A 10,711-nucleotide genomic window follows, 5' to 3' on the forward strand; every position below is an offset into this window, starting at 1 on the left:
CTCTGCCCCCCCGGCCCCCCCAGCCCCCCGTCTCTCTGCCCCCAGGCCCAGGAAGGACGAGCCTCATCGTTGCAGCACCGACTTCGACGCCGTGGCCCAGATCCGCGGCGAGGCCTTTTTCTTCAAAGGTAACCCGCACCCGGTCCCGCGGCCAGCGGGCGACCATTGGCGGGAAGGGCAGCCCGCTCCAGCAGCCGGCCAGACCGGCACCCCGCAGCCGCACGCCCTCTCTGGCCCCCAGGCAGGTACTTCTGGCGGCTGACGCGGGACAGGCACCTGGTGTCACTGCAGCCCGCGCAGACACACCGGTTCTGGCGGGGTCTGCCGCCGCACCTGGACAGCGTGGACGCCGTGTATGAGCGCACCGGCGACCACAAGATCGTCTTCTTCAAAGGTGGGCGGGCCCCCCCCCGGCGCAGCCCCCCCCTGCGCTGCCTGCAGGGCTGCCGGGGCCTCGGCCGTGCCCCGGGGCCCACGGTTTGCTCCGAGCCCGGGGGCGGGGGCCAGCTCACTCGCTGCGCCCACGGCCGGTGTGTTTACTGAGCACCTACTGTGTCCTCACACCGTGGCAGCCGTGACAGGTACACGGGCGGAGACCCCGGCCCTCGTCCCCTCAGAGGGCCGGCATTAGCCGCTGCGCGAGGTGAGGGCCTCGGTGACGGAGGAGCTGAGGGGGCAGCGTTCCGGGCAGTGGGAGCCCCGGCCAGCTCCCACGTCTCCCGCATCTCCTCCCGCACCTCCGTCGTCGTGGGGGATGACGGATGACCGGCCCACCCTCCACACCCTGTTCCCTGGGCCGGGCCACGGCAGGACGCCGGGCAGGACGCCGGGCCTGCGGCACGAGCCCCGCGGGTCTGTGGGCGCCATCCCACTTCCCCAGATTAGAGCCACCCTCCTGCCCTGACCCAGGCTTTCCAGTCCAGCCTCGTGCGGGCTCCAGAGGCTGACCCCTCCCCACCCAGGGACGCCCGGAACCACAGGCATGGGGGTGGGACCCGCAGGGCACGGTCTTTTAGATTGGGGTTATTTCTCACCATCTGAACGTCAGGAGACCCCCACGGCGCCAGCATGAGGCTCTCAGACGGTGTGGCCGCTTGGGGCCTGTGCTGAGTGCAGGTCGGCCTCGTGCCCCCCGCTCCCGGGAGAGCCTGGCAGCCCTTGCCGTGTCCACGTCCATCGCGTGGGGAGAGGAACAGCGGAGGCCCCTAGCCCCGGCCCTGCCTGCGTCCCCACCGGGCTCCGTCCCTCTGTGTCTCGCTGTGCATGTGTCCTCTCTGACGAGGACACCAGTCAGCGGATGTCGGGCCCACTCGACTCTAGCACGACTTCACTCTTAACTAATTTCCCCTGCAAAGACCCCATTTCTACGTGAGTCTGATGCTGAGGTCCAAGTGGATGTGAATTTGGGGGAGCGTTGTTCACCACAGCAGCTCTTTGAGCCAAAACAGGGGGACCCTATTTCTTTGAGGAGATAACGAATATTGTGCACGTTCCTTGTGCTCCTGCCCGTCCCCTGCCAGCGCCTGGTTGGGGTCGGGCACCTGTCAGCTGTGGGCTGTCGGGGTGACCAGTCAATCACCACTGGCTCCAGTGGGTCTGGTCCCCACCCTGGGGCGAGTCGGGAGCCGGGCGCAGGGGGGCTCCCTGTAGGTTGTACCTGTTATCTCAGCCTCCAAAAAAAGCAAAGCTAGAAGAATGGCGCACGTTCTAGCAGATGCTTTCTTACGACTGTAATGCCGTTTGTACTTGATGTTCAGATGTTCACCCAGGGAGGGATGTTCGCCTCGCCGGACGGAGCACCGCCTTTCAAAGGGAGTGCGTGCGCGAGTGAGCCGCTGCGTGCACCTGCCCTCGCCTTCCTCCGCGGACACAGCGGCCTGCTGCGCGCCCTGGCCGTCCCCCCTGGCCGTCCCCTCGTCTCTGGGCGCTCGAGAGGGCTCGGAGACGGTTGCACGTCTCTGCATAAAGAGCCTCCTCGTTCCTCAAACCTTTATTCTGAAAAGTCACTTCTGACTTCCAGGAATGTTGCAGAAACAGTACGTGAACGCCCGCGTGCCCGTCATCCAGCTTCGCTCCTTGTTCACATTTTGCCATATTTGCAACGTGGACGGTTGGTTCTATGCCTGTGTTCCCCTGAACCCGTGAGGAGCCCGCTGTGCTCACGTGGGCCATCGTACCCGCCAGGGCCAGCACTCCCTCCCGTCGTGCGTGGAAGAGGCTCCGCTCTCCTGCCCTCCTCCCCTCTGCTGGAGGGGGGCCGCTCTGCGGGGGCGTGGGTTTGCTTCGTGCACCACCCCCCCAACTCAGGCATTGCGGTCGTCTGCTGTCTCTGGCTAAGGATTTTTAAAAATTATGTTTACTTTTAATTGTGGTAAAAAAGAAAAAACACGTAAAAACTGGCCACCTTAGCCACGTCTACGTGCGCGGCTCAGGGGCGTGAAGCACCTTCCCAGGCTTCCGTCTTCCCTGAAACACCGGCCCCCCAGCCCCCCGCGCCCACCATCCACTTCCCGTCTGGATTGGGCGGGGCGCCTCGTAGACGTGGGTCCTTCCGTGACGGCTCACTTCCCCCAGCATCGCGTCCTCAGCGCTCATCCGTGCTGTGGCAGGTGGCCCGGCGTCCGTCCTTTTTAAGGCTGAGTAGTCTGTTGTGTGGATGGCCCACCTGGTGCGTATCCACCGCCCACCAGTGGACGCCCGGGGCGCTGCCCCCTTGGCTACGGTGAATGATGCTGCTGTGAACACGGTGTGCAGGTACCCCTTTGAGACCCTGCCTTCGACTGTTCTGTGTATCTCCCCGGAAGTGGGATTATTGGAGCCTCTGAGCACCGTCCACACCGTTTCCCCCGTGGCCGCCCCGTGTCACGTTCCCTCCAGCAGGGCACCGTTTCTCCACATCCTCCCCAACACTCGGGCTTTTCAGGTTTTTTGATGGAGGCCATTCTAATGGGTGTGAGATGGTATCTCATGGGGGTTTTGATTTGCGTTTCCCTAATTAGTGACCTTGAGCATCTATTCGTGTTGCCTATTGGCCATTTCAGTATCTCCCTTGGAGAAATGCCTATTCCAATTCTTTGGCAAAAGACTTAAATGTTTTCCTCCTCTTACTCCCCCTCCTCCGTCCTCCCCTCCGCCCTCCCGCTCCCCGTATATGACCGGGCTGCTCATCACCACGCCAGAGGGAGAACTTAACTGGCAGAACAACGGAGTGATGTTTCCAGAGCACAGTCAAGGAGATACCCCCAAAATATCTTAAACCTTTTTTTTCAATTTCACATATGGATTTGAAGTTCTTGATGATTTCTAAACGTGTTCCTTCTGTGTAAACGCTGAGAGAGGCGCACCCGCACGTCAGGGCCTGTCTCTGCCCGTGAAGACGCTGCCGCCCGCCTGGTTGCAGCAGTGGGTGAGGCCGGACAGAGCACCGCGGCCTGCCGGGGGCCGGGCACTCCGTTCCCTGTCCGTCAGAACCCGGGTTCTCAGGCTGCCGGCAGGTGGGCCGACCCCGGGCCGGGCACAGAGTAGGTGCTCAGTAAATACGCGCCAGGCCCCGGGGCGTGGTGGGGGTGATGGCGCGGGGAGGAGGGGCCAGAGCCTCCGCCCCGCGGGGTGGGCCGAACTCTGGCCCACGGCGCTCTCTCTCACCCCCAGGAGACAGATACTGGGTATTTAAGGACAATAACGTAGAGGAAGGATACCCGCGGCCCGTCTCAGACTTCGGCCTCCCGCCGGGCGGCGTCGACGCTGCCTTCTCCTGGGCCCACAATGACAAGACTTATTTCTTTAAGGACCAGCTGTACTGGCGCTTTGATGAGCACACACGGCGCATGGACCCCGGCCACCCCGCCCGGAGCCCCCCGTGGAGGGGCATCCCCAGCATGCTCGACGATGCCATGCGCTGGTCCGACGGTGAGCCCCACGCAGCCTCCGTCTCCCCGCCTGTGGAATGGGGGTCGCAGCAGGCTCGTTGGGAGGACCCAGGAGCTGACGCGTGCACCTGTGCCCCTCGCTGCCGCCAGCCCGCCGGGGTCGCCGCTCTGTGCAGCCTCCTGCTGCCTCACGTGCCCCAGGGCCTTTGCACCTGCCCTGCATCCCGCAGACGCTGCCCAGACGCCTGCTTCAGGCCCACATGGTGCAGCCCCGCCTGGCCAAGGGGAGAGCACAACTCCCTCTCCACAGGACAGCTGACGGGGCCAGATGTTTCATTTCCTTTCTGTTTTCAAAGCTACGTCCCCAACACCTAGAGCGGCCTGGCACATAGTAGGCCCTCAATAAACACGCCGTGAGAGAGAAACCGAGAGGGCCTCTCATCCATCCCCCTGCCTCCTGGCGGCTCCCCCAAGCTTTCCCGGGCCTGGGAGGCCCCGGGTGCCCACAGTCAGCCGCCGGGGCTGAGACAGACTGACCGCGCAGAGGCCGCTGTCCCACTTGCCCTGGCCCGCGCTCCGCCCCCTCGTCCCCCTGCCGTCCAGCCTCACCCCTGCCTGCCGCAGCGCCGCACCTCACGCTCTCCTCTCCCCCAGGTGCTGCTTACTTCTTCCGCGGCAAGGAGTACTGGAAGGTGCTGGACAGCGAGCTGGAGGCCGCGCCCGGGTACCCGCAGTCCACGGCGCGGGACTGGCTGGTCTGCAGAGACCCGCAGGCGGACCCGGAGGGTGCGGGCAGAGAGGCCGGGGCCCACGCCCGGCCAGGGCATAATGGCCAGAGCCGCGCGGAGGACCCCTTCGAGGTCTGCTCCTGCACCTCCCCCGCCTCCCCTCCCCCGGGGGCCTCGGGCCCGCTGCTGGTGGCCTCAGTGCTGCTGACCCCCAGCGCCCTGTGGACAGCGGCCCGGGCCCTGGCGCTCTGACGGCCGCCGGCCTGCGAGAGGGCAAGGGGGTCACAGCTGGGCCTCACAGGGCCAGGGCGGGCGCCCCCACCCCTCCGGTGCCCGGACCAAGAGCTCCTGCTGCGCCACATGTGGCCTCGGGGGCCCCCGCCAGGCGGAGAAGGACGCACTGCCGCCTCCTGGCGCCCCGCGGGCTGTGAAGAGGCCAGCAGAGGGCGCCGCCGCTCAGCCACCCGCCCGTCCTTTCCTGCCCCCACCCCCCGGGGGCCGACTGTCCGGCCGGGCTGGGGACCGGAGCCGTCCTTCCGGCCTGCGCACAGCGATCGCCAGAACTCTAGCGATGAGCCCGGGAGGCAGGGCTGGGAGGGCGCGGGGTGGCCCCTCTGCCCCCAGCCTCGCCAGCCCCCGGGACAGCCCCCTGGCCGGCGGCACCACCGTCCCCGTCTCGCGCCCAGACTGCTGCCCCTGGTGCTTCCGCCCACCCCCAGGGGCTCTTGTCCGCCCACCCCCGTGGGCCTGCGGTTGCCTGTCACAGGGCAGCCGGTAAGCCGCAGATGAGTCCCCGAAGCTGGGGCCGAGGCCGGTCCCCCTCCTGACGCATTTCAGACAAACACGACCTCTCCCTGCTTCCTGCTGGCTCAGCCTCGGCTCCCTGATGCCCTGCGGGCAGGCGGGGGCCACGGGTGAATGTCCTCGGGGGCCTGGAGGGGCCGTGCAGACCTGGCTCCAGACCCTCCTGCGCTTGGGAGGGGCGGGGGCTTCCAGGAAGAGGCTGGTGCCCCCCCGGGGGTCCGCCGGCCCCTTCCTGTCCAGCTCCGGCTGACCCTGCCCGTGCCCCCGTCCTTCCGCCCGTTTCCCAGGCAGGGGCTGAGGCCCTCGCACGTCTGCCCAGTGCTCGCTGATGGAGCCCCTCCCTGCCCGGAGTGTACGTGCGGAACGCGCCAGTGCCCGTTCTCGGTGAGGCACCTGGGACCCCAGCTGCCAAAACCAGGCAGCCACCCAACAGGAAGCGCAGGGAGGCGGCTGGGCGGCCGGTCGAGGAGACACTGGGAGCCGCACCCCCAGTCAGGAGACACGGCCTGTGCCGGAAGCCGGGTGGGTGGCCTACCCCCGGCTGCTGCCCTTCCTCACCCAAGCCCACACCCCCCTCTGCCCCCGTGGTAGGCCCGCCCCGTCCCCAGGGAGGGGTGGTGACCCCTGATTGCAGAGGTGCTCACAGGCCTGAAGGCGGTGCACTGGGCCTGCCGGGCCATGTTAGAGCAGGCGTCCCCAAGAGCCCCGGCATCCCCCGGACCTGGTGGAATGCAGATTCTTGGCCCTGCCCCCGTGACCAGAGCACGGTGAGCGGGGCCGGCCGTGTGTGTCAACCCCCCACCTCTGTATGTGCCGCGCTCTCTCTGGGGCTCCAGAGAGCTGCCCCGAGCAGGATGGGCAGAACCTGAGGGAGGAGTTGGTCATGCAATCAGATGGAAGAGGCAGGCCAGGGAAGGAGCAGCAGGTGTGACTGTCGGGGCCGGGGGATCTGGGAGGCAGGGCCAGCCCATGGGGTTCCCCCTGCAAAACGGGGGTCATCCAGTCCCCGCCCCCCTTCTCCACCCCTGGCTCTCAGAGGAGAGCACGGGTGCCTGCAGCCCCAAGCCCCCCCACCCGACATCCAGACCGCAGAGGCGGGTGCGGAGCCCACCCTGGACGCAGATGCATGGCAGCCCCCTCCGTCCGTCTGCCATGTGACCCGCGGAGCTGGGAGGGGTCTCTGCCTGTCAGACGGACAAGACGGACCAGAGGTCCTTCTGGGGAGCAGGCTGCCCAGCGTGGTCCCACTTCGTTCTCCAGCTTTGGGGGAGCCCCCCCAGGCCCTTGTGCGGGTGGGGAAATAGCCCAGAGAGGGTCCCCAATCCCCAGGGTGCACAGCCCAGGGCTCTCAATGTGGGCAGTGGTCTTAGTGCTGGGTCAAAGCCAAATGCTCTTCCTTAAAACTTTCCCGCCGTTGCATGCCACGTGAAGAAGTGAACAGTGGCAGTGTCCCAGAATGATGCTACCCACACGGGCCTTCAATTTAGCTGAGTCACCATTTAGACACCCAGACATTTTGTGTTGAATTCGGGATTTTCGGGCAATCTCCGTTTTTACTCCGGGCTGCGCTGGCTCCGCTGGGGGAAGCTGTGCCCCTGGGGCCAGCAGCCCTGGGCCAGGCCCAGAGACCCTCCGAGAAAGGCCGGAGGACTGGCGCCACGGTGGCGAGGACGAGGACCCCGCTCGCAGCACGCGCCGGGCCCAGGTGCTGACTGGCCTCCGCGTGCCCACCTTGTGAGCGGACTCGCACATCTCTGCGTGCGTGGGTAGCAAGTTCACAAAACGGTGCACGGCTGACTTCAGGGTCCAGAACACAGCGGCTCTGGCCCCCCACCCCCTTGCAGGTGGGGAAACGGATGCATGGCTTAGCTCAGGCTGTGCGGCAAGCGCCACGGACGGGGCCCAAACAGCAGACACGGCTCTGGAGCCTGGACGCCGGCCGACGGGGGCTGGTGGCTTCCGTCCCGCTGAGAGCTGCGTCCTGGCTCACAGATGGCGCGTTCCCGCTGTGTTCGTGTGGGAAAGAGCGAGTCCTGAGCTCTGCACGGGGGCGCTGGTCCACGGGGGCCCCACCTCTGTGACCTCATCTAATCTCACCACCCAGAGCCCCCCCAAATGCCATCCCACTGGGGGTGGGGCTCCCACCAACAAACTCGGGGGGACACAGACATTCGGTGGACACACGTGGGAGCGTAGGCCACAGCACCAAGCCTGCATCGTGGGGGCCACGAGGGCCAGACTCAGCCCTCGGCCACCCCGCGCCCTCTCCCGCCACTTCCCCTGGGAGCAGGCTGGGGGGCTTGGGGGGCTCTGGGGGGCTCATCACCCCAAAGAATAGTCGCGATGGTACGGTTCTGGTCCTGTTCTGCACTTTACAAATACAAACTCATTGGATCCTCTCCATATCGTGAAGGAGGGAATGCGGTTGCATCTGTTTTCCAGAGGAGGAAACCGAGGCTCACAGAGGGGCCGTGAGCCGCCAGGGCTGGTGGGCGAGGGGCCTGGGGATGGAACCCAGGTGGCCACGCTCCGAGGGTGGGCTAACCCGCGTGGCTCTCCCTGTGTCCGGTGGGAGTGAATGTGGGGGCGGCCATCTGATGTGCTCGGGCGTTTCTCCATGCCCTGGGGACGCAGCCCCCCCCCCCCCCGCCCGCCGTGTGCCTGCAGCCGGGAATCGGGCCCTCGCGGGCTCTGCTGTCCCTCCCTGAGCCCACGAAGGGTGACAGGACCCTGGTGCGTCTGAACCCACAGCACGCAGACGCTGGTGTCCACCGCCCCCTTTCCCCAGCATCTGCTTGTGGCTTGCCACAGCGACTCCCATCGACTCCAGGCCTGCGTCTGACTTCCCCGGGCTCGGCCGAGCGATTCTCCCCTGGCGGCTGTCTGGTCTTGCAGCCGGGTGGTGGCCGAGCCCGGGGGGCAGTGGTGCCGGTTGCGGAGGGGCCTCCACGTGCCCGTGCGTCCTCACGTGGCGGCCGGCGGGGGGACCGCACCGCTGCTGTGACCTCGTCTCTGAGGTCAGGTGGGTGCACTCCTGCCGAGGTCTTGGGCCGGCCTGAGCCACGGGAGGGGACAGACCTCACCTCTTCAGGTGACCGAGCGTCAGTCCACATCCCGTGAAAACCACACGAGACTCAGGAGGTCTTGTGGTGCCCGGCTTGGAAAGTCCGATCGGCCCCACAGCCCCAGCTGCAAAGGGAAACAGCGGGCCCCGAGCCCCCCGGGCCGCCAGTCCTGGACACAGACCCCATGCCACCTGCCACTTCCTCAGGCAGACACGTCCGCACCGTTTGGCCCAGTCCTGCCCCACCGTCCAGTTACATCCTAGCCAAGGCCCGTCCACTCTGCCTGGACTGTTCCAGCAGCCCTCTGACTGCTCCCCTGCACCCCACTGGCCCCTCTGGAGTGTTCTCCACGTGGCAGCCACGGGGCCCTATGGAACGCCCCACCAGACCACGAGTCCTCTCTGTGGCCCTCCGTCTCCCCTTCCCTCCCTGGCCCGCACCCTCCGCGCACACCGGTCTGTCTCCACCGTCGCCTGGTCAGCGACGCCCCTCCCACCATCGCAACCACTACTCCGTTGGTGGTTTTAGCCGATATTTCGTTGGGTGTCTCTCCTCCTCACGAGGGTCCAAAGATCTGGCCTGCTCTGTTCCATGCCGCGGCCCCAGCACCCAGAACCGTGCCCGGCTCAGCCAGTGTCTGTCGAGTGACCGGAGAGATGACCGACGCCCCGGGCACACTCAGCCGCGCACAGGGGTCTGGCCCAGGACGTGGCTTCACGGAGGGCAGCCGTTTCCTTAGTTAATCGTTTGATTTGTCGTCCAGACCGGGACGGAGGGGAAGCAGGTGTTGGCTCTGCCGGGTGGCCCGGCACGGTGGCGTCAGACCTGTCCCCGCTGATTCCGGCGGGAGAGGTCAGCACCCCGGGGTCAGGGAGGTGAGGGGAGGGAACAGAGCTCGGCATGCGACCGGCCCCCATGGCCCGCCTTGTTGGCCAGCTTCCCTGGGAACAGTGTTGCCCCCACGGGACAGCTGCGTGGTTCGTGAGACGTACCGCTGCTTTCCACGAGCGGAGTCCCCGCCACGGAGCCCGAGTGTCCTCACAGGGGACGCTGGCGGGCCCGTGCTTGTCACGATGCTCGCTTCTCCGGCAGTGTGCCCCACGTGGCTGTGGGGACAGTGGCTAGACCGTGCCAACCATGGGCCGGAACCAGGCTCGGGACGCGTCCCAGAAGGAACAGAGCCCCCGAGGCTAGGAGCTGCGTCGGGGCGTCGCTGCCGGGGCGGTGGGCAGGGTCGGTCACCCCAGGGAGGCCTGGGGGTTCCAGGCCACAGCAGTATGGACCCCGATGCAATGCCCCGCCATCCGCAGCCTGGACCCTGCCCTTCCAGGAGTCCACCCCCAAACTCCAGCCTCCAGCTGCCCCAACACCCCCCGTGTCCCCAGACAGCGCCCCAAGTCACTCCCGCCTCTGAGCCTTCATTCCCCAAACAGCCCCGCGTGCTGGGCGAGCCAGGCCCCCGTTTGCACCCGCTCTTCACCTCTGAGCCATGAGCCTCGGGGGCTCCCTCGCGGACCCAGCCCCCACCCGTCCCTGTGCACTCGCTCCGTCCAGCTACCGCAGCTCAGAGGAGACCCCGCGGCAGCGGTCATTTCCCATCTGCTGCTTCTTTCCGACGCGGCTGCAAGTCTCCTGAATCAGAGCTTCGTTCCCTGTTGGGGCTGAGCTGGCTCGGCCACATCTTGTCCTTCCGCTCATCCGCTGACGGACAGCGGGGGGTTCCTGCCTTTTGGCCCCTAGTGTGGACACGGGAGGAGCCCTAGGGGACTCGTCATTGGGTGACCCCGCACCCCCGCCGGGCGCAGCAGGGCGGGAGCTCAGGCAGGCCCCCCGGCCCCCCCATCCAGGCTGGAGCAGAGGAGTCACCCCCCACCCCCTGGACGCGTCTGTCACTCAAAAGCATGAACCCATCTAACGCCTCTGCCTTTGCTTCTGAGTGACCCGTCCCCCGCGCTCTCCCTGGTCCTGCAGAGGCCCCGGAAGGCCTGTCTCGGTCCGGGTGGGGATGGGGGGCACCAGGGCTCCCGCGAAGGCCCAGCGGGCGTGTCCTGGAGTGTGAGTCCCAGGTGCGTCCAGGGTTGCCCAGGTGCGGGCTGGGCCCGGGGTCCGGGCGTATGAGGGCTGCCCGCAGGAGGCGGGCTTGGCGGTCGCGGCTGTGGAAGCCACGTCTCCGCACACTGATTTGGAGCATGTGCCAAAGCTGGCCCTCGTCACCCCATGAAAAGGGTGCTTCTGGGGGTTTGGA

At 66.7% G+C, this 10,711-nt stretch overlaps 1 protein-coding gene across 3 annotated transcripts in view; it reads left to right on the plus strand.

Annotated features, from left to right (window-relative positions):
- MMP17 (matrix metallopeptidase 17) overlaps positions 1-7,943 on the plus strand; it is a 22,549-nt gene extending 14,606 nt beyond the window's left edge. For 2 of the 3 annotated variants that reach the window (XM_032396333.1, XM_032396334.1), the window contains exons 7-10: positions 46-128; positions 242-394; positions 3,652-3,909; positions 4,524-7,942. In XM_032396333.1, coding sequence (XP_032252224.1) covers positions 46-128; positions 242-394; positions 3,652-3,909; positions 4,524-4,849 — 820 coding nt within the window. In that variant the 3' untranslated portion in view covers positions 4,850-7,942. Of the gene's footprint in view, positions 1-45; positions 129-241; positions 395-3,651; positions 3,910-4,523 lie in introns of all 3 variants that reach the window. The other variant, XM_032396335.1, reaches the window with a different exon arrangement.
- The last annotated feature ends 2,768 nt before the right edge of the window (positions 7,944-10,711 follow it).

The sequence above is a fragment of the Phoca vitulina genome, unplaced genomic scaffold (assembly GCF_004348235.1).
Source record: "Phoca vitulina isolate PV1807 unplaced genomic scaffold, GSC_HSeal_1.0 scaffold91, whole genome shotgun sequence".
Classification (NCBI taxonomy): domain Eukaryota; kingdom Metazoa; phylum Chordata; class Mammalia; order Carnivora; family Phocidae; genus Phoca; species Phoca vitulina.